This window comes from Dermacentor silvarum, chromosome 1 (genome assembly GCF_013339745.2).
Source record: "Dermacentor silvarum isolate Dsil-2018 chromosome 1, BIME_Dsil_1.4, whole genome shotgun sequence".
NCBI classification, from domain to species: Eukaryota; Metazoa; Arthropoda; class Arachnida; order Ixodida; family Ixodidae; genus Dermacentor; species Dermacentor silvarum.
In genome coordinates this window covers 327,128,724-327,152,497 of record NC_051154.1, presented here as the reverse complement: position 1 = coordinate 327,152,497, position 23,774 = coordinate 327,128,724, and the positions used below count along the sequence as shown (strand labels likewise).

Here is a 23,774-nt window from a genome sequence, read left to right as displayed (position 1 = left end):
GCGTAAGGCGGAAAGAAGAGGACATGGTTGGTGCCCTGGGAGACGACAAAGAAGATTCTGGGTTTTCGCTTCTCTGCGTAGCCATTAAAACCCGTCTGTAAAACCAGTACGTTTCTTCCTTCCCGTAACATTATTATTAATGTAATCAAAAGATTTGTTCAAGTATAGTTGTTTGCCAATGATTGTGCCTTATACCATCAGATAGCTAGTAGCGACCAAGATGACCTCAATACAAGTCTAAGATTTTTCACTTTGGCAACATCAATGTGAAAAAAAAAGTGTATGCCTCCCTATTATCTCAGAAAAAGGGGGCACGTTCATATAGTTCTTCAAAAATTGTACCTTGAATTTCTCCTACCACTAATTAACAAGAAACTACCCCTCGACACTTTCGTCAGCATAGCTCCGTATTTTGCCAAAACTGACACATTCAAATCATACTCTTTTTTTATTCCACGCACCACTAATGGTTGGAATAGCTTAGACTATGCATTATAAGATGTGAATGTGCTTTGGTTTCATTTCTTACAGGTTACTGATCACTTTCTGTTAATGTGCTTTTTCTTTATTTTGACGAGTCTCCCGCTTACACATGGAGTGTCAATTTCATTTCACTTTCCTGGATGTGAATAATTTTTATGCACTTAATAAAGGTCAACAGGAAATAAATAAAATGTTGCTCTGCACATACAGCTGTGCTGATCCCATGATGTGGAAAGTGCCTGTGAACAGCTACATAGAGCTAGACTTGTGTAATTTCGACTCTCAACATTGATGCCTTATGAAGAGCTTTACATTAATATACTGCCGGCACAAATAGTGCCTTTTTTTATCAATGAGATCCAGTCAAAAAAATCAGTTCCCCAGTATAACATGACCACCAGGGAGCTAAACGTCACAGGCCAACACATGTCCATTTGCTAAGGAGCAGGAAAATTATGCTATAACTATTGGAAACTATAGTAGAAGAGGTTTAGAACATGTGAGGCGAAGGCTCGCGCCAGCCGCCATCGGACCAGTTGGTTCAATAAACTGCAACCGGCGGACGCGCAGTCACTTCGTTCCTTACAATAACCACGGAGTAAGACAGACAGAAGCACCGACTCCGCTGCCTCTCAACACGTTCGCTCGGGACAAACCATGAAACGCAGACACTGGGCGTCTAGTTCACCTCACTGCTCTCTCTTTGCTCCCCTTCCTAGCGTTTGCACACGTTTTCTTCTCTCCTTCCAAACCAGGCTGACTACACTCCTTGTGTAGCGCTGTCTGCTCAGGTGCATGGAAACCATTCACCAGCTTGCGTCCATGTGTGCACACACTATAGTGGCAGAGACCGGCGCCGGCCGGTGTGGCGCGCGTAGAATGTGCCGTCCGCTGGAAACTCGAGCCCTCGGAATCTCTATTCGACAGCAATAAAACAATTACATGCACGCAAATAACAAAAAAACGAACACATGCTCCTGCTTTTTCTGCATGTAAACAAAGCGTTTGTGCATGTCTCTAGAGAAAGCAGACAAGAAACGAAGCTGTACAAAAAGGCAACAGCAGTACATGTTTTTCTCATTCGAATGTCTGTGCAGATGTGAAGCTTACGTGCTACGTGCTTCTCACGTTCGACACTTTGTTTACTATGTGTGCAGTATGTTTAATTATGCCCGACAGAACAAGGTGTTGGTACTCGTGCTTGAAGAGGTGGAACAACAGAAAAACAACTGATGAAGTGTTCTTGCCTAGGTTTAAATCTAGGTATGGCAAAGAACAGAAGTTTTGTCTCTTCGCAGCACCATTTGATCTGCAGGTGCTGCAGCAGTGGCGACAGAAAATTCCTGAAGTAAGCGGCCGCTTAAAGCAAAAGACAATATACGAGCGACATTTCGAGAAGCACCTGATTTTCCATAAGTAATGCAGCGAACATAAAGGAAATGTCCAGCTAGACGAAAATTCCTCGAATTAGAAAGAGCCGTTGCCAAGATTTTCGAGGGAAGCCAGGCGCAACCGACCAATGCTGAATACCAGGAACAACCACAAGACGCCGATGCGGAAAGGCAGAAGGAGAACAATTTGTCTACAACTGTGCGCACTGTAGGTGGGTTCCCTTATCCAGGCACGTGGCGTAATGAAAATTCTCAGCCTTGCAGCCTGGTGGCTACAGATTTCTGTTTAGCGAAGAGAATGGTTAGAATATTCCTTGCAACGAAGGGGGCCTTTGCTGCAGGAAGTGGCGCAAGCAGCTCCACAGCACAAACGAAAACAGCAGAAACTCTACGAGCGCAAGTCAAAATTCCTTTTTGCAAAAGAGATCTCTGCCTCCCGAAAGAGCCGAGGTTCCGCCTTCATGGGGGCAGCACAAGGTACAGATGATGATATATGTTGTTTTGTGGCGCAAGGGCCAGCTATGGCCAAAGAGCGCCAAGACGTGGTGTACTGAGTGAGCAATGGTATGATCAATGACAGTGGATAGGTGTAGGGTGGCTGTAAAGGGGCCTAAAATCCTGCGCACTAAAGGTGCGTAAAAGACAAAAATACTAAGATCATGACAATGATGTGATAGGGGCGCAATGAATATAATATAGTATAAAAAGTTGTAAGAGATACAAGGCACTACTGCCTCACAGGGACCCTTAGAAGCAAGGGCCTGGAGGAGAGTGCATTTCAAACATGCTGTCGCAGCAGCGTCCTCTGAAAGAGGATGCCACTACGAATCTCTCGGGTGAAAAACTTGCAAAATGTCGAGGTCGTTTAAAAAGGCTAAAACTGAATCGTGCAGAAATATCGGGTCATTATGTAAAAACATCGCTGGGTGAAGGAGTATATTCTCTTTATAGGCTTGAACAAAGTGCTTTTTTCTTTCAGGTTCTATTAGTGGACACTGCACTAGGATGTGAAGTACAGTAAGTGCTTCCCCACATCTAGTACAGGTTGGGGGTTCGCCTCCAGACAACAGGTAATTATGTGTGCTGTAAGTGTGTCCTATTCTGGGCCTACAGAATAGGAAATCATTTCTTCTAGATATCGTGGTCGATGGCCAGTTTCCTAAATGGGGCTTAATTAAATGGAGCTTGTTACGAGTCTGGCCGTCCCACAAACGTTGCCAGTGGACTCGAAGTCTCTTGCGTAGATATGGCTTCATATCGGGAACAGGGACGGGCATAGATGTGTTGCCAGCTTTTGCCTCGATGGATGTGGCAAGCTGGTCTGCCAGTACATTTCCCTCAATGTCTCGGTGTCCTGGCACCCAGCACACCACAACATGCTGCCCAGATGCATAAATACTACATATGAATGAATAAAGTGATACTATTACTGGATTTTTGTGCCTTTGAAGAGATTTTAAAGCTTTTACTTTCCTTGATGTGTTTAAGAGCCGACAGTATTGCATAAGCCTCTGCTGTAAAAATGCTCATTTGTGGGTGCAGGGCGTCGGCATCTGAAAATGATGGGCCAACCGCTGCATAAGAGACGCCAGCGTGAGACTTTGATGCATCGGTGTAAAATTCCGGACAGGAGTATTTATGCTGCCGTTCAAGGAAGTGCATTCGAATGTGTGTAACTGGGGCGTGCTTCGTAACATGCAAAATGGACAAATCACAGTCTACAATCTGCCACTGCCACGGTGAGACCTGCAGAGTGGGTGTCATTAGACGATGTTCAAGGACTGGGACATCCATTTCCTCAGCCAAACTTCTCACACGCAACGAGAAGGGCCGTCTTACTGCAGGCCGGTTATGAAACAGGTGGCAGCTGGACAAATCATTTACGGTGGAATATGTGGGATGTTGACTGTCAGCGTTCACTCTGAGGAAATACATGAAAGCTGTGTAAGTCCTCTGCAAGTGGAGTGACCACTCATTGGATTCCACGTAAAGGCTTTCTACAGGGCTTGTCCTAAAGGCACCTGTAGAGGCAAATACCTAGATGGTGGACGGGGTCCATCATCTTCAACGCAATTGGGGTGGCTGACTGATAAATTATGGCCCCGTAATCTAAGCATGTTCGTATGAGGCTTTTATACAAATTTAACAGACTTTGTCACTACCCCATGTAGTGCGTGACAACACTTAAAATACCGTATTTACTCGAATCTAGGCCAACTCCGATTCTAAGCCGACCACCCAAAAGTTCGAAGTCCGAAAAAAAAAAAAAAAAAACTTACCTCGAATGTAGGCCGAACGAAAAAGCGAGGACAGCATTCGCAAAATGAAACAGCATTTATTAAATTTGAACATGCCGAGCTCATTCTATGTCACTATCGCTGCTAGCCTTGTCGCTATCTTCCTTACTGCTGACATCTTCAAATAGTGCGCTATATTCAGTACCATCCAGCGCATTAGAGATGCTGCATTTTTGGAAGGAGCGCACGTTGCGGCGCACGCAAAAACCATCCCTCCAACGACAGACCGATGCCGAAGTTCCGCCCGGTTTGAACGTTTGACGATGCCTCTACGGCTAGCTCAACTACCGTATTTACTCGATTCTCACGCTTCCTCGATAGTAACGCGCACCCGTTTTCCGTGAGGAAAAATTTGGAAAAATAGATTTCCTCCCGATGCACTGATGTTGCGATGAATAAAAAAAGTCGCAGTTTCGCCCGAAAGGCGATGCATCGAATGCGGTAGCAAATTAGTAGACCGCTATTAACAAGCACGGTGTCACGCGCGCTCAAGCAAACATGAACACACCTCGCTCGTTGACCGCGGAAACGAACTGTCAAAACGCTGGAGACGAAGCGCGCCTTCGTGCTAGCATGCCTCTCGCTTCAACGCGGCGAAAACACGGCGCGCGGCGACTTTACCAGTCGCAGATTGCTTTCAAGATAGGGCCAAGCCTGATAGTATCGCCGGAGTGGATCGTCGCAGATTACGTCCTGCTTCGGTCCACTGAAACCGTTCCGCATTGCTTTGCTGGCGAAAATCCTCTCCTTCTGTTTGCGCCAGTCCCGCTCGCAAGTTTCGGATTCTCCGAACGCCCGTGATGCGGCCCGATTTCCGTCCGTCTCCGCACAGATTTCCGTCCGTCTCCTTTTAAATGCGTCATCATGATGAACTCGGTACTTCATGCTGATAGATAGAGCAGACGCTGAGAACGTGAAGACAGACGGTAGACTATTGCCTAAGCACGTGTACTGCAGCACACCGAGGAAGCTTCCGCATGCTACGGTAACTAGGCACGACGCGAGTGCGAGGCGGCCATTTTGAAATGCCGACGCAGAATTAGGGTCGTGTTGAAAGTGCGCGTTAGATTCGAGTAAATACAGTATTCGTTTAGAAAGCGGCACTATAGTGGCATCGCCCATTTGGTGCCATTACGATAACGCCACACCACGCGCCGATGCTGCACCATACCGATACTACCGATACGACGCAGGTCAAAATGGCGACGTCGCTCGTGTACTTCAGCTGGCTACTGGCGCGGCTGCGATACTGACTTTTCTAGATGGCGCTAACTATGCACCATATTTATCAGTTTCAGTTAAAAACTGGCGCGTTCTTTAAAATCCTCGAATCTAAGCCGACCCTAGAGTTTCGTATGTGATTATTTGAAAAAAACTATCGGCCTAGATTCGAATAAATACGGTATGCATAGTTTTCATGCACTTGTTTTTTAGATGTTTTAGGTGTGGTATGAATGTTAGCTTTGTGTCAAGAATTATGCCTAAGAATTTATGTTCCGTTTTTACAGTTAGACGCTGTCCTTGCAGGTCAATGTCGGGCTCGGGGTGCAGTCCTCTCTAGAAAAAAAGGACGCAGGTGCTCTTTTGCGGATTTAGGCAGAACCCATTCTCGTATGCCCATTTAGCCACCTTGTTCAGACTAAGCTGAACTTGCCGCTCACAGATTGCAAGGTTGCACGATTTAAATCCAATCTGTACATCATCGACGTACGTTGAATAAAACACGTTGCGTGGGATGCATAGACGCAAGGAATTCATTTTTATAATAAAGAGAGTGCAACTGAGCACCCCACCCTGTGGCACTCCGCTTTCCTGCACTTCGGTCGTGATAATGCATAGCCAACTCGAACACGGAATGTGCGATTCAGCAGATAACTTTCAATCACATTTAACATATTACCACGTATACCAAAGTGGGAGAGGTCTCTCAGTATTCCGAACCGCCACGTGGTGTCGTATGCTTTTTCCATATCGAGGAAAACAGAAAGGAAGAATTGCTTGTGGACAAAAGCCTCTCGAATCTGAGCCTCTATGCGTATCAGATGGTCAGTGGTGGATCGGCCATCGCGAAATCCACATTGGTATGGGTCAAGCAGCTGATTTCATTCTAGGAAATGTATCAGACGGCGGTTTATCATCTTCTCAAAGACTTTGCAGATGCAGCTTGTTAGAGCTATGGGCTGATAACTCGATACGGACGATGGATCCTTGCCTTGCTTCAGGATAGGGATCACTATGGCCTCTTTCCAGGCAGAGGGGATCTCGCCGGAGGTCCAGATAGAGTTATAAAGACAAAGAAGGGTTTTCTTCGTTTCAGAGGGCAGGTTCTTCAACATTTCATATAGTATGCGGTCAGATCCTGGGGCAGATTGGTTGCAACAGGCGAGTGATGCATGCAGTTCTGCCAGAGAGAAAGGCAAGTTGTATGGCTCGTTCCCGGTGCTCTTTCGGTCGTTTTTCTTTTTCTATTGCTGATTTGTATCTTTTAAACGCTGGAGAATAGTGCGACAAACTGGACACATGTTCAAAATGTGCACCCAGATGGTTCGCTTGGTCCTCCAGGTTGTCTCGCTGCGTGTGTACCAGGGGAGGTGGATGTGTTTGTTGTCCTCTTACTCTATTGACCCTGTTCCAAACCTTGGCCTCATCCGTGTATGAATTGATACTTGATAAGAATTTTTGCCAGCTGTCTCTCCTGGCTTGTCTGCGCGTTCTCCTACCTTGGGACTTAATTTTCTTGAAATTGACAAGGTTTTCAGCAGTAGGAGAATCGCGAAGCTGCCTCCATGCTTTGTTCTGCTGCCTACGCGCGTTCCGGCATTGTTCATTCCACCACGGAACACGGGGTTTGCTAGGAAATCCAGTTGTTTGGGGAATGCACTTAGATGCTGCATCAATTAGGAACTTAGTAAAATACTCGACGGCACCGTCAACTCCGAGCAAAGACATGTCAGCCCACGAGATCGTACTGGTAAGTGTTTGGAATTTTTCCCAGTTCGCTGCATCGACCTTCCACGCATGTGGTGGAGATACGTATTGTCTTTGTGCTCTCAGAAGTATTGGGAAATGGTCACTCCCATAGGGGTTTTTTTTATAACTTCCCATTCAAGTTGAGGTAGTATGGATGGAGAAGCTATGCTGAGATCTATGGAGGAAAAGGTATTGTTTACGATACAATAATATGTAGCTTATTTTTTGTTTAACAGACACGCACCGGATGAGAAAAGAAAGTCCTCAATTAGACGGCCTCGTGCATCAATGCAAGAGTAGCCCCACAGACCACTGTGCGCATTAAAATCGCCAAGAACAAGATAAGGTTCTGGCAATTCGTCTATAAATGACTGAAATTCATGCTTGTTTAGTTGGTTATGTGGGGGTATGTAAAGCGAGCAAATGGTGATGAGTGTTTAGGAGAACAAGTCGAACTGCACTGCTTCAAGGGACGTTTGTAGCTGCAAACGTTGGCATGCTATGCTTTTGTGAATTAGAATGGCAACACCGCCTGATGATGTGAGAGCATCATCACGATCTTTACGAAACGTAACATACTGTCGGAGAAAGTTTGTGTCGATTTTAAATGAGTTTCCTGTACACACAGCACTTTTGGATTTTGTTCGTGGAGAAGTTCTTGCACATCATCGAGGTTCCAAAGGAGGCCTCTGATGTTCCATTGTATGATTTGTGTATCCATACTGAAATTAAATAGGTGCTGTGTGTACTAAAAAAAAAAGGAAGTGTTGCCTTAGATTACAGAGCCCTTTCCAGGCCCTGTAACGCGGGATTTGTCCTTTCTGAAGCGGTCGAGGGAACCTCGCCGCTCCTTAGGCGCTTGGAGCACCGTCGGGATGGGTGTGGTGTCCATTGCTTCTTGTGAAGCGCCGGACACGTGCTCTTGCGAGTGAGAAGTTTAGCGGGAAAGTCTCCCCGCGAAGGACGAGGCATTTGCGCCCACCAGCCCTGAGGTCGATGGGGCTGCCTTTGGGCCTGAGCTGCGCCGGCTGTTGCTAGCGCCAGCAGGGGCCGGTGAGGGTGAGGCAGCCTTGACTGCACCCACCGTGGGAGCTGCTGGCGGGCCTGCGGGTTCGCTACGCGTAGCGCAGGCTGCTACCGAGGACTGTTGTGGTGCCGGCATCCCTAGGGTAACCGGGCCTGTTTGCTGGTTGGGTGGAGTAGGCTTAGCACCTTCCACCCTGGGGGCAGGAGCCACAAGCGACAGCTCGCTGCGTGAGGCTGTGCAGGTGGCAGTAGCCACTGCGACGCTGCCCCTTGACGCGCCGCATCAGCGTAAGTAGTCGTGTGGAATGGTGAGCACCTTTTGCGTGCTTCCCTGAACGATATGTTTTCACGGACTTTCAATGTTAATATTTGTTTTTCTTTTTTCCAGCTTAGACAAGATCGGGAGTACGCTGGATGGTCATCATTGCAATTAACGCAGTGAGGTGCGGCCTCGCAATGGTCCGAGGCATGGCCTTGTACTCCACACTTAGCACAGGTGAGACGACCACGGCAGCTCTGCGAGCCATGGCCGAATCTTTGGCATTGGTAGCATCGCCTAGGATTAGGGATGTATGGTCTTATGGCTATCTTTGTGTAGCCTGTTTCAATGGTTTGTGGCAATACGCTCAATTCAAAGGTAAGTATCAGATGTTTCGTGGGAATTTCTTTGTTGTCCCGTCTCATAACAATGCGCTGCACATTCGTGACGTTTTGCTCCTTCCATCCTTTGGTGTAGTTCGGCAGCAATGGCAGCCACCCACCTCGGAGTCCAACAAGGGGACGCTGCAGCACTTAACGCGCAAGGCTGCAGGCGCCAGCCGTACATTGCCACTATTACCTTATATACAAACCCAAGAGAGGGCACCTACACAAGGTTAACCCAAGCCGCCTATGAAAAGTGAGGAAGTAACTGAAGAGAAGAGGTGACAGGACAGTGAGGACAGAAAAATAGAGAAGAAAAAGATAGGAGAGGGGGACAGGAAACGGCGACCGCCGATTTCCCCCGGGTGGGTCAGTCCGGGGGTGCCGTCTATGTGAAGCAGAGGCCAAAGAGGTGTGTTGCCTCCGCCGGGGGGCCTTAAAGGTCCAAACACCCGGCATTAGCTCAACCTCCAGGATCCCCCTTCCCCAGACACGGCTAAGCCACTCACGGCTACGTGTGGGAGGGCTACGCGCGGGGCCACAAGGTACAGAGAAAGCTGGGTGACACGAAAAGCGCTGCAAGAAAAGAAGCAAGCGAAGCACCTGTATACTTGAATGACACTCAGATAAAACAGTAATAAAAGGCACCCTCGCCCTAAAAGCTTGTTTTCACTGTCTTCTGACAAAGCTCGGGACTGCATGGCATGCCATTGTATCCCTACTCCCCAATATTCTATTTTTTTGTCCTGCATAGTTTTTGCATTTGGTTTATTTTCAGTGTTTTTCATTCACAATTTCACGTAACCTCCCTTAATAAAGTGCCTGCATGGGGCCTGTAAGGTATATTATAAGTAAATGAATTCAAATGAAATTAAATGTTTCGTCTGCCAACGTCTCTCTGCAAACCGCAAGAATTATATGCGCTTCTGGTATCGGGGCATGCGCCGTGCAGACGACAACAAATGTGCAAGCAGGCGTGGGAGCATGGCCAAGCATGGCTAGCATGGCCAAGCACAGTCGTGCACGGCCACAGCGACCCGAGCTTGGCTCACTCAGCCCCCACCTCCATACATTTTTCTCCGATGTATGGTGCCATCTGGTGAATGCGCTGCAAACCAGCAAACTGTGTTTCACAATCTGTCCCTTCCAGACAAGCAGAGTTGGTGGTCCTGTATATCTTACTCTGTGGCTATAACAGAAAAAGAAGCGCTGGTGGTAGTGATGCCCTCAAAGAGAAAGAGGAAAAGCAAGGAGGTTAACCAGAAAGCAGTCCGGTTTGCTACCCTGAATAGAGAGGGAGAAACGAGGATGTAAATAGAGAGCAAGAGAGAGACAAAGAGGAACATAAATCCCACACGCAAATCATGCGCAGCACACATCACACTATCTTGCGGGCCCGTCAATCACAGAAACAAACTAGCACACCTGCAGCCTTAAGTGCAGACATTCGTTTCACTATCCGAACATATTTTGTCTGACCCATTAAAAAAAAGAAACTGAAGATGTTGGAAACTAGGAGAAGCAAAGCTTTTGTGAAACAATCCTACCGTGGCCACATGTGTGCTGTCATGCATACGTGCTACACGACGTGACACACAACACCAAACAACTCAGAAGGCTACCTGGCACCTTGCCACAAGAAACATACTAAGTATGCATACAATGCACCTCTCCCTGTTTGCAAACAGCGTGACGTCACTGTGGGGGCCTCTCCCCTCTGTCCCGCCTCCGAAGCGGGCGCTGGTTGACAAGAAACATTCGTGCGACCTCTTCTCCCTGCAGAAGAGCGCTGCTTGTATATCAACTGCCGCGATCGAAGTCCATAATATTCCGATTTTTGAAGTGGCAGCATTTCTGAACTGGGCTTAGAAAGTATAATCGTACTCGTTTTACCGGTGCAACAACGTAGCATTGTTGCAGAGTGCATGGTTCCCGTAAGTCAGCGTGTGGCGATTTCGTAGAAGTGCACCTCTTCCGTAGATCAAACATCCACAAAAATGTATTACTCCACGAAAACGAACATTTTGTCACAGATTCTGCACATTTTCACGGTGGCAAAGTGCTACTTCGCTAAATTACTAGCCTTCGAACACAAATTTCCATTGCATTGTCGTGAATGCACTGATTTGCGCCCCATTTACACTGTACCAAACGATATACAAGATAAAGTTTGCTGCTGTCAATTTGCAAGAATCAAGTTTTACATGTTTATGTGCATCATCATGACATAGAGTCCGTACCATGAAGGTGAATGCACCAATAACGAAAAAAAAAAAGCAAGTTCAATTTTACTTAAGACACGTCAGATCTGTGTTAAGTAACGATAACTTCAGTGGCTTGCCTTTAGGGCATTCCCCGTGATTAAATGTATACACGCAGCTTCGGCAGCGGTCAAAACATCGTAGAAGTTCATTCGTAGCCATACCTCTCACTCGATTTTTTTTTTGCGCACAGCGCAAATGGCCCCGAAATACATGCGCTCACTAATCATTGCATCTCATTCAATCTCACCAGTTCAATAATTACGGTTCCTGAAGTTCTACCGGAGCCTGATCACTACAACTGGTTTTATTACATGCAACACGCGCACACAGTTTCGCAAGCGGGATGTATTGCTAATCACGTAGTACACCGCGCGCGCATGCACGAACGCACACGCGCACACTTTCTATATTTACTGCACCACAAGCTCACACTTTCTGAAGCATAGCTGCAAATAATTGACCACAGGTATTACTTAAAGATTTTATCATCAAAGGGTTAAAAAAAGGTCAAATTGATCAATGCTGAATTAACAAAAGCCTAATCAGAAACGACATAATGACAACTGAGTAGAATAGAGGTTCATCTAGCACTTGAAAGTTCTCACACCTCTGATCACATTTAGCTCAAAGAACAAAAACAATAAAGGCACGAGGCCTCCTATATTGCTTTCTGCAGCTTGAACGGTGCTTTATCTGATTAGACGTTGACTGCTCGTACGGACTATTAAGAACATGAAGACCATATGACAAATTATGCAGATCGAATGCACATGCTGGAACAATTTAAAACGCACAGACCAAGGCAATGTTGGAATCGAAATGATGCAAAGCTTCTTTGAGTCAGTGAGCTAGTAAGAGTCACGGATGACACAAGCACAGCCTTTCAAAATGGCACTTGGCCTGTTTCGATCACCTGCCACTTCGAAACTATGAGCACATCTGCTGCTATTTTTTTTAGAGAACTTGTGATATAATTTACTATCAGCAGAACATGACATGTGCATTCTGCATACGATAGCATTCTAGTTGGCTGGAAGCGAAAACTACTGCAGCATACTGGCATTTGGCAAGGGTGTTGCCGTTACGATTGCAGCATCAGCCACACGCACTTCGAGAGCCGCGAAATTACGTTTTCTACGTAGCTTCGGCTCAAAAAGTAAGCAGTTCGAAAGGTAGAATGCCATCATGAATGTGATATGTAAGAGGCCGCCGGTGGCGCGAAAAAGAAGAGGAGCACGCGATGCCCGGTGTTCAGAACGGCACGAGCTCTCGAGACACGCGAGCCGAGGCATAATCGAGGGATGAACGGCGCTGTCCGTTGATTATCGACGTGGCTCCGGGCCAGGAAGGTCGCATCTCCAGCTCCGCTCTGGCGACGGGAGACTTGGGGGTCTGGCCGAGTCCGTGACGTTGGCCGTCCAAGGTGTGGCCGTCGACCTCGCCAAGTTCGAGCGAGGCTCCTGGACTGGCTGCAGCCTCTCACGGTAGGACCGGGCACCCCAGAGAGGATCCCCCTTCTGCGGCAGACCGGCACGTTCGATTCTCCTCGGGACGCCACGTCGGCACTCACGAAGAGGTTGCGACGCATCCCGACGCTAGGCCTATCCAGGTGGGCCTAAGCAGCGCCGAGCTCACCGCCGACAAAAGAGACAACGCGAGGCGTCGGCACCTACGGCACTCTCAACGCTTCGGTCGAGCCCGACACGGACGCGACAAGAATTTCAAGACGACGATCTGTAAGAGACGATCCCGTTTCCGCTTTACGACGCAGTTAGGCCGGGGCCAAGGTGGCCAGATTTTGGCGAGCAATAGCTAAGACTGACAGAGAGACTTTAAGGCGGAGCGAGGCTCCGAAAATGAGATAGTTCTGTTTAAGTAGTTTGTAGTTAATCTGAGTTTGCTGTTTGAGTTCCAGTGAAGACTTTTGTTGAATCAATTTTAGTTTCGCGTGCCTTTAGTTTTGACTTTCGGTTTTAGTGTTGGGCGTCGCGTGCGTTCACCGTCCCTGTACATATTAAATCCTCGTTTGCTGTGCCGCCAGTCGTGTCTCTCCTCCATCGAGAGTAGCGCATGTACTCAACTCTCCGCACTCCCAAGTAAAGGCGACAATGAACCATTATCAACAACGACGTAAACGAAGCATCAACGAACTGTAACCACCGACTCTTTGCAACTTGGAATGACAGCGGCTCGTCGTGACACATTCACGACGTTCACATTAACTCAGGTGAATAATAATGGCAATGCTTGGGTGGCCATTGCTCCAGATCTACCAAACAGCAGCACAGATAGCCTAGTACACATGATGCCACATGGAGAACTGCGCAAACATGAGTGCCACCGTTGTAGCATTCAAGATTGCACGTGGTGCCACCAAGATGCCGCACGGAAAATTGCAGCACTCGAGATCAGAACCCACGGCCTACATAAACTACACTGCCTTGCCCTGAAGCATACTAGAGACATGCCTTGAAAGCATGGTTACCCTAGCATGCTTGAAAGTGAGCGACTTTCGACGCGGCTTCTGAAATCCGTACGCGGCCGCTAGCTCTTCTCAGCGGTCGTATTTTCGTTTCGGTTGGGCAGCAGCGTGGGACACGCTGCCGTGTGCCCAGTTTGGTCGTGCATCCATGCTTCAGAACTTTGTGTGCGCCCTTCTTTCACCGTGAACGGGCTTGAAATGTTCTTTGTAACAGAACAGCACTTTTCAAGATGTTCCTCATATCTAGACGTAGTTTCATTACGCAGGGTCATAAAATCGGTAATGACATTTTAACTGATTAATTGTATCTGGGATCGTTATAACTGGATACGACTATACAGTCGACGACCGATAATTCGGACTTCACGGGGAACGTGGAAAGAAGTCGCAGTGGAAACCGCAGCCTAGCAGGTCATCAATGATCTCCACATTTGAGCTCATTGTGGTAGGCAGCATTTCAGGCTCTTCAGTTGCGGAGTCATTCGGAATGCAACTCGAGACTCATTCAGAGTCGAACTGCGAGGGGATCGTTGGTGCCATTCAACGCGGCCTGTGAATAACATCAAGAGAAAGACTTCTTGGTGCCAACTAAACAGACAAAATGGCAAGAGCAGGCCATGTGCTGGGATGCCGAAATAGGATGTGATGATCGCAATGTTGATGCGACCTCACAATTCCAACAAAGCCTCCAAGATCGGCATTTGTAATTTAATCTGAGGCATAGTGCTGTGACCGAGACAAGGCCTCAGGGATTACCATTTTATGTGTGGTCTCTGAGGCCGTACTTATTGCCTCGTAGCTCTGAGGCCATATTTCATGTCTCATTGAGGTTGCCAGAGGAGATAATGGCTGCAGAATCCACGTACGCTACAGTCACGGACAGCGTTCAGATAATCGAATGTAGAGCTGGCCGGCTGTTCGGAATATCGGTCGTCTTTACACATTAAGTGTACGGCGCCATTGGCAGTGCCGCGACACTGTCCGAATTACAGAGCATGTCCGGATTATTGGTGTCCAATTTATCGGTCGGCGACTGTATATCCATAAATGTATCCCGTGAGAAAACGACGAATGCCATACCCCCAAGAAGACAATGAAAGCTTCGCTTTAAAACAAAGAAGTCTCGGCATTGTTTGAAAGTAGCCGTAACTCACTTTTTCTTGACCGATCCCTCTTTCTGTCTTCCATTGCTCTCAGAAATACCCACAGATGAGGTTGTGGACAGGGCCTGAGAGCCTTTAGTGCTGGAACAGACACGTTTGCTCGGTGTGTCGGGGCAGGGTCGCCTAAAAGATAATTGTAAAAAGAGTTGAATTTCTAAGCAGAAATGAAATTATGCAGTTAGAGAAAATAAAAAAGGTTAGCATTAGCAGGACTTATTTCCCTTGTTATTTTGACCAAGATGACAGGTAGACCATGTTTAAGGGGGGACGCGGCTTTCGGTACCAACTTTCTTGTTTCTTGGTGGATGTCAATGAAAATTGGTACATAGAATAAGAATGGCTCTATGATGCTTTCATAAAAATTTCAAAGCGGTACCATGAAAACTTTTTGCTAGACAAATTATTTCTTTCTTGAACCTGGTGGAGGGACTGGAGGATTTACGAAATCAAGTGAAAAGTTTGTTAAGTACTGTATGCACAGCCAAATGTATGCAGAAGGGGATAGCGTTCTCGAAATAATTTTTTTTCAACACTAAAATTTGTAGTTTATGTTTTCTCCAGTCCCACTTAAGTGAGCACACTTACACTGCAAACAAGGAACCCTACTACGAATTCTTAAAACACTAGGATAAAAAAAGAAGAGCGCTATCCCCTAAAGTACAGTTCAGTGAGTCTGACAAAACAAACGCAATCAAAATGTGTAAAGTAGTTACCAAGATATCTGCTCCACGAGCTGAGCAACATGCCAAAAAAAAAACTGTACTGAGAAAACAAGGTTCAAAGTTGTCAAAATTTAATAGGCACCAGGGTTATAGTCCTTTGTGTCCTTTGCGATGCGGCATCGCTTGACCATCTGACCTGATGGTCTGATGAGCTTTTGCAGCTTTCTTTTTCCGCATTGCATCTTTTTCGGCTGGGTTCCTGAAGAGTTTCGCCAATACGCGCGGACGATGTTCCATCCGTGCTTGAGGTGCTCAGCTGCACGTCCGCGTCGCGCTGCATGCCACCGTCATTGTCACTGCTGAAGTCGCCGGAGCAAACTTTGTTTTAGAGATCGGTGGCTTCGACTTACGAGCACCAAATTGATGCGCAGTCTTGCGTTTCTTCTTGAACAATCGCCGGCCCATGATAACAGACGAGAGCCGTTCTCCAAGCTAAGAAGGGCCGAGCTTGACAACGTTTTTCGTTTCTCTAACAAGCGAGCGCCGGTCCGTTATCATGAGTGAGATACGATCTCTAAACCACGCCGCGACGAGTTGAAAAGACGCGAAATCGGCTCCTCAGCGCCGTCAGCGCGGCGAGCAGACGACCTTTCCGCCGGTTGCTAAGGGCAACCGCCCGGGAGACCAATCCGGAGCCGCGTACAGTCACGTGGCGCGCGCTGCCGATCAGAAACCGCCGCGAGACCTTGAAACTTTTGCTTGCTGTGCGCTTGCTCTTGCCTGGTGCAGCTGGCCGAGGCGCCAGATTTGAAGACGGAGAATCGCGCTATCCATAGAGACCAAGATGGCGGCGCTAGGTTACGCGGTTGCGGAGATATCGCGGCTTGAAAAATGCAGTTTTTTCTTCACTAAAAGTCGTGAAAAATGACCTTTGGCGCCCCATGCGGCAAAAACATGAACCTATTTAAGAGGTCTACCACGTGACCTACCAGTGTACGCTGTTCCTGGTCTTTTTATTAATATTGAAATGCAATAACATTCTTTCTATAATATAATAAGTTTTTTTCTAAGTTACAATTTGCAGATAAGCCTTCATTTGTAGCGAGTAGAAAGGTGGCGCTGCCTTCGCCTTCGTTTCTGATGACTTGACTTCACTCGTCTATCGACTGAATAACGACGACGGGAGCCAGCCAGCCATGACGTAGGCGTGTACTTGGGAAAAGAACGCGGTGCAGCAGTAAGAAAGGTCTGGGGCGCGATCTTGTACGCGTTCCAAAATGGAACGGAGGCGTTCCGTTCCATCGAGCCGCACACGATTGGTCAATTTGAACGTCGCGGTTGAAATTGACCAATCGTGTGCGGCTCGATGGAACGGAACGCCTCCGTTCCATTTTGGAACGCGTACAAGATCGCGCCCCTGAACAGCAACGGAAACTTATTACACCAATCCATTTACCTTTAAAAGTGGCTGGAAAGGTGACAATATAGGTGGTTAACCACAGTTGCACTTTCTCCAGTGAAAGCAGGACGATGGGCGGCTTTCACAATTTGCTAGGCGGGCTATCGGCATCGCTATCACTTCTCAGCGTTGCTGGAGAAGGGACTCGGATCGCTCGGAGCGAAAAATTCTGCTTACAAAATATCCACGCACTTTTGGATGTAACCGCTGCAGGTGTAAACACTACCGAGGGTGAGCTTTTCATCGTGCCACAATAAAGTGGGTCCATAAATATTGGTTGTCTGTCCCTTTAAGGCACTCACTTTAAGTGCCCCTTGAATTTTTTTGTAGCGTTAGCTACACTGGCCTAGCCAAGCCCGTTTCGCGCGGCACATCAAGAGCCGTGCTGCGCATGCGCAAGGATCAGTAATGTCACAAGGCTTGCGCACCGGAGCCACCGGAGCCAGCACCTCTCGCGCACTCCGCCGCCGCCGGTCTGCGCATTCCAGAGGAGTGACATCGTAGCCGTGGTAGACGCACTGGCGCCGGCACGCGCTCACTGTGCAGGCGATGTCTGACACTGCGCTGGAGCCGCTGCGCTTCTGACTGGCGTTTGCCAGTGTGGTATAGCCATGGAGAAGGAGAGCGCAAATGCTGCTCAACAGCGCAGAAGAACAGAGAAGCTTGACTCATCGGATACGGAAGTAGTTGCCTGGCAATTAGCGGTTGAGCGTAGGAGACAACCAGGAAAGCTAAGAATAATCAGCTGAACCTTTGCTAACGCTATGTATATCCTGGCATAGCCGAGCTAAGCCACTGCAACTTTTTTTTTATAACACTACTCCACCATTTTGCAAGATATATCCAACAATTTTGCATTTTTAACATAAAACTAACAAAGTGCAAGCCAGTAACGCAGCTTGCCACAGTCAAAATGAACGAAATGCTTGCCAGCAATTCAAACTTGCCAGCAATTCAAGCACTTCCTGTGTGGAAATGGCAGCAGGAAGGAATCAAGACTAGTTTTTTTTTTTTTTTTTTTTTGTCTTTTCACTTGCTCCTCTTGCTTCTATTTTTGCACAGTGAAATATGGCGCAGCAGCTATCCGAAGATCTGATCTTTTATCTTAACAGTGGTTCAAAGATGGCATCACTGTGCAATCAGCTGTGCAATCCAAGGTGCCATGGTACCTCTCGAAGCCCGATCTTTTACTAAATTTTTGATATGAGCACACTAGAAAAGTGAAATTTTCTCAACTTCTACTTCACATTTCTTTTTAATTTTTCCCTACATGTCAGAGGAACCCCTGGGGATAGCAGGAAAAAAAAAGGAATCAGAAACGTTTGACCAAATCGGCTGTTCTCATAAAGAGTCCCTCCTCAAAGCAGTAGGCAGTCAACCGGAGCTGTAGGCCGCCACCATGGGAGGGAAGCCTGGCACCATTTCTCCAGATGCCATGTGTAAGTATTGCCTCTGGCATACTGAAAACATATCCATGAGCACACACCTTGAAGGACCTGGTGACAGCTTTCTTTTGGGAATTTTTCTTGCTGGCTGCCCACTTGGGTTATCCCCACTTTGTCGCAGTTTATTTGTAACAGCGACAGGCAGCTTTTCGACAAGGACTATTGGCCTCCTGCATATATAAAAAACGCCACGTGAATAAAAGCCCGTTTCCAGGAAACTGCACAGAGTATCCAGCAATAGTTTGTAAGTAGCTAACACAGATGAAAAATATCGCAACAATCAATGTTATTCTAATTAAAACAGAGGCTTACTGTTAGATGTAGACTATCTAGCCACCCCCAGGCAAAGGTCAATCCAGACAATCATGAATCCCCCCTTAATTTTTGTTTTGTTATGATCACTTATACAACAAAGGTCAACTGGAATTTTCAGGCAAACAAAGGGAGGTTCAAAAAATTACACCAAAACTCATCTCAACGATGACTGTCGTTGGCAATGCAAATAGCAATTAAGCAATGTAGCGACAGACCATATATCTGAAGTCCCATTTATATGACATGTGTAGTCATAATTCAGAGACTTTGGTTGCTTCGGCTATAGACCTACACCACGGCGCTACGTCACGAAAATGCGGTGGCGCTGTCGTCGGAATTTAGTTTCGCTTGGTAGGCACTCCGCCGCCGAGCCGCCGCCCGTGTCGCGCCTACCACAGCAGCCGCTGGGTTTCGCGGGTGGTTGTGCGGTTCCATCTGTGAGGTCTTTATTCTACGATTTTACAATGAAAGAAACGCAGTATATGGATGAGCCGAGTTGCGTCGAAATACGCAAGCGACTAAAGTTTTCATAGGTTTCCTGTTGATGAAAACAGTCGCAAGCAATGGGCCGCCGCGGTAAAAAGCGAAAGTTGGATTATGATACCAGATCATCCATTATGCGCAAAACATTTCGTAACCATTAAGCTTCTCTTTTATTTTGATTGGCGTGCATTAGCCGATCTTAGGATCATTACGATCTTAGGATCATATACGATCTTAGGATCCTTATTAGCGTGCCATTATAATTGCTTGCCGCACTGTGGGAAAGCTAGATTAGGATTAGCCTTGAATGTAGGTCGAGCGAGCAGATTCCCCACAAAACACGTCACATTCGAATTTGTTCTTATCTCAAAGAATTGAGCCACCAGCATGTAAATATCCTATCACACGTTCACATACGCATGCAGCAGGGTCACAGCTGCGTTTATTGCAGTGTGGAAGTCATAAATGCGCCTAAACATGTCAGTTAAATTTCGAGCGCGAAACAAAAGTACAGTGTTAGTACAGAGTTGGAGCGATCGGATGGCCGCGTACAACAGCTAGCTCACATTGCGCGGGCCTACACAGGCGGCGTCGCCGTAGGGCCGGTACCTTGCCGGTCCCATCACCGAGGCGATCGCTTCTATCGCCGCTCACGGCGACGTAGAAATCGGCTACAGCTTGTTTTTAACATAAAATAGTTCTTAATAGAAAAGCTATCTCGAATTTGCGCGTGTTTCGTAAAGCAGCGCCCAGTACTAAACCACTGGCGCGATCCGGAGCAACGACCCGACGGCATTTCGTCTCGCAGACGGAAAGCGAAGCACCGGCCGTCTCAGCGAGGCGGCTCGGCTGGCTTGCAAGTACTAAGTTTCGTTTGTTATTCGCACCAACGACACCGACAAAACCGATTCATTTAAGCCCACGTTAATCGTGTTGTCAAAAATAAGCGCACAATGATGAGCAGCAGGCCAGGTCGCAAGCGCTGTCGGCCGTCACTGCGGCGGTCAACGAGCTAGGCCTAGCGTCTCGTTCGGCCGTATCCCGATGGGGGCGAAATGCAAGAACGTGCACTGGGTGCACATTAAAGAATCTCACGTAGTCAAACTTAATCCGGCGCCCCCATTACTGTGTGCTTCATAATGAAATCGTGGTTTTAGCTGCGCCAACCGCGCGTGCACAAGCGGTGGCGGCGAATGTGGGCGGAGCCAAACGTTGGGCGGAGCCTACGCGACGTCGCTATAAGGCCTAAAATATATCGACGGCGCCTACCGCTGTTTACAAACATGGTGTAGGTCTATATGCTACATACTCCGATATCATCCCCCCTTGCTACGGCAATCGCTTGCTAACGTCGCCTATAAGCATGGAGGCATGACGACGACTGTATTGCGCCGACACAGTGACGATGGAATGACGAAGAAGGAATGACATTGATCCAATTACAAAGGCATATAATGATGATGGTATAACGACGACTATGACAACGATGGCGTGATGACGATGGTAGGACAACCGGATGAAAAAGCAAGAATCGCGATGATGGCATCACCAAGAGGGCATGACGACAACTGTATGACAATGGCTGCATGGTAGCATCTGTTTCACAATTGAATGATGACAGCATGATTATGATAGATTAACGTCGTTTGATCTACAAAGGTTGTATGACAATGTGGCGTGACGACAATGGGATGATGACACTGAAGTGATGATGATGGTGGCATGACGACAACGGCATGATGAGGGCCGGATGTCAAAGTTACAATGATGACGACAGAACAACCACAACAGTATCCTGATGACGGTATGACAACCAATCCATGACGACGACTGTATGACGACTATGCAGCGACAACAATAGTATGAAGACTATGCAACGACCACAATAGTATGACAACGGCATGAGGACAATGAGATGAAGAGGAGTGTATGATGTGTATAAGTATGTGTATAAGTATAAGAAAAAATCTTGACCTTCTCTCGTATATTTTGTAGCAAGATAAACATTACGACGTTATAACAGCCACTGAAACGTGGCTGAGAAAGGAAGAGTCAGTTACCATATCTGGATATAAAATGACCTCAGCCACGTGCATCTAATTCTCACGGTGGTGGCATTGCCTTTTTCGTCAACGAACTCCCCTTATCTATACTACCTGAATTCACATGCAGCCTAACATATATTGAATCACTTTTTCTACAGATTGAATTCTCAGTAGCAGTCAGTGTGATTTATTGGCCACAAAACACAGCCACCAGCTGTTTTCTTTACTAACTTGAGGACATTCTTTCAGCCCCATCAAGGAGTGGCCGTACACAGGTTATAATTCTTGGGGATATAAATATAGATGCCGCGAGCGCTAGCCACAAAGAATATACTTACGTAATACAATCGTATAATTTTCGCAATCTAATCACTATGCCTACACGGGTGACCAGCACATCAGAGACCATTTTAGACCATGTCCTCACCAATATTCCTACTGACATAACAGCAGGCATTTTTAACGAGCCTGTCACCAATCACATACCAAAATTTGTCACAATAGAAGGAGCGCCTATGGTAAACCATGCTGGCCACAGAACATCTTACAGAATTGATTATTCAAAAGTCCGTAATTTTTTTACTTTCAATTAGTTGGCACGAGGTTTATCACGACGATGTAGACCAAGAATTTACTAATTTAATTAATGTTATTACAGAATCCGTAAAGAACTCCAGGACTATCATCAGCAGACGCACTACGAGATACCAATTTGTCCCTAGTTGACCAAGAATTTATTAGATGCACTTAAGGCAAAGGCCTATTGGCATCATAAATGGAAATGCGAGCACAAAACTGCCCATAATAAATGTGTAGCTATGTCACGTAAATGTAAGAAAAAATACTACTCCAACCTTATTCAACAAGCAGCTGGTAACTCATGGAAAACGTGGCAAATAATCAACGAAGCAACAGGACAGACTCGCGATTTCAGGAATAGGTCGGCAAACTAGTTCACGAGTCGACTCACTCAAACTCTGACCAATGCACGAGTTTGAGTAAGCCTGGCAGAGTAGAACTTTGGTGAACCTGAGTGAGCCCTAAGCAAGAAATACAGTTTCTGAGTGGGTTCCATTTATTCCACCAACCTATGGCTCCACCTAATGTGCTACATATTGTAAGCAGGAAAGTCTGGATACTAAATTTACATTATCCACTCACTGAACTGAACAAGAACATTAAACAACAGGTCGAGAGCAGTACACCGACAGAAAAGCAGCCTCTCAATGTGCATAGCTAAGCACTGTGAAACACTGATGACTTGCATAATATGGTTGCTACCTTTCAGACCTTGCAAGTGAATGCTACTGAAATTTTCATGGCACAAAAACGGGCCATATATGTTTTGTAGAAATGAGGCATTAAGTGTCTGTTTTAGATGCTTATAACAAATTTTTTAATGCTTAAAAATCTGGTGTTTAGTTGTTGCCTGAGGGGCAACACAATGTGACCCAGAAGTACTGCTTGTGCAAGTTGGTGCAAAAAAACGTTAAATAGTGTGAGAAACCAAAAACAGTAGGAGTACTTACACCCAGGACCAGTGCTGGCCTTACATGTATGTGTGCCTATTCCCTTTGCCTTTTGACTGTTTAAAACTTTCAAGATGCAGCAAAATGGTGCAATTTTAAAGCGCACCTATAAGTTTCAATTTAAAGTAGGGTATGTGGCTAAGGAAGAAAGTAGGCCTAGCAGGAGGCGTTGCCTTAGGGCCCATTCACAATTACGACTGGCGACCAGAAATCTACTCAAGACAAATGATGTTCATTCACACTGACAAATGCGACCGACGAGTCACTAAACCGAAATGTCTCTCGATATGCCGTTCACGTCTGCTTGAAATGTAATCGCCACATAAAATAAGCGTCAGCGTATACGGACGTCCTGTTCCTTTGCATCCGATTGGTTCAGCTGTTCTGCAACTGCACGACTGAAAAATGAGCAGTGAGCGACTAGCCCGAAACGGTCGCCTTTCGAGAAAAGCGATCATTTGGGACTCCTTGCGACCATTAGGCTACCACTGCAAATCAGAAATGTGGCCACTAAAAAGGCATGTCTACATACTGAACCTATTTAAATAGGTACTAACATGTGACAGCAGTCTTGGCATAATGTGTGTCACCTACCAAATGACTTGCTCGCATAAAATAAGCAGAGTAATGAATTTGAAAAGCTTAAAGCAAGAAGGGTATGGAGCCCAGTCGATCACGAACGCGTCATATCAATTGTTCACCGCAGGTATATTCAAGTTCCTTACAGACTGTTAGGTGTACAAGAAACTGCTGTAATGAAGTGCAAAGGCTACAATTCTTGAAAAAAAAAATGAAGACTAATAATTCTGTTGCGCACACCGTCACTGTTTGCAGAGTGCTCTGAATAAACTGGCAAGAAATGCCTTTTATACAGTTACTCGGGCTGTTCTGTTCGTGCATTAATGTAATGCATGAAGGCTGACAGCGCGACATGTAAAACCTCTCTTGCATACACCACATATGACTGAATACTTCACTTCAGTCTACATGGAAGTTAAAAATTACAACAGTACCTTTTGGCGATGGGAATCTGCTGAAGCCCATGCTCGAACGCCCGCTGTAAATCGGCGTTGATTCGCTCCAAGAGAACATAAGGCGTTTTGTCCATGCTGCAAACC

The 23,774-nt window shown here is 46.7% G+C and overlaps 2 protein-coding genes across 3 annotated transcripts in view; both read right to left on the bottom strand.

Annotated features, from left to right (window-relative positions):
- LOC119437342 (uncharacterized) overlaps positions 1 to 23,774 on the bottom strand; it is a 528,585-nt gene that overhangs the window by 7,974 nt on the left and 496,837 nt on the right. The window contains exons 10-12 of one of the 2 annotated variants that reach the window (XM_049660446.1): positions 23,670 to 23,765; positions 18,326 to 18,454; positions 14,710 to 14,841 (exon numbers count right to left, since the gene is read on the bottom strand). The exons of the other annotated variant lie outside the window; for it this stretch is intronic. Of the exons in view, the coding sequence (XP_049516403.1) occupies positions 14,710 to 14,841; positions 18,326 to 18,454; positions 23,670 to 23,765 (357 nt within the window). The remainder of the gene's footprint in view (positions 1 to 14,709; positions 14,842 to 18,325; positions 18,455 to 23,669; positions 23,766 to 23,774) is intronic. 2 annotated transcript variants of the gene reach the window in all.
- LOC125942285 (uncharacterized) overlaps positions 1 to 23,774 on the bottom strand; it is a 342,786-nt gene that overhangs the window by 30,035 nt on the left and 288,977 nt on the right. The window lies entirely within an intron of this gene.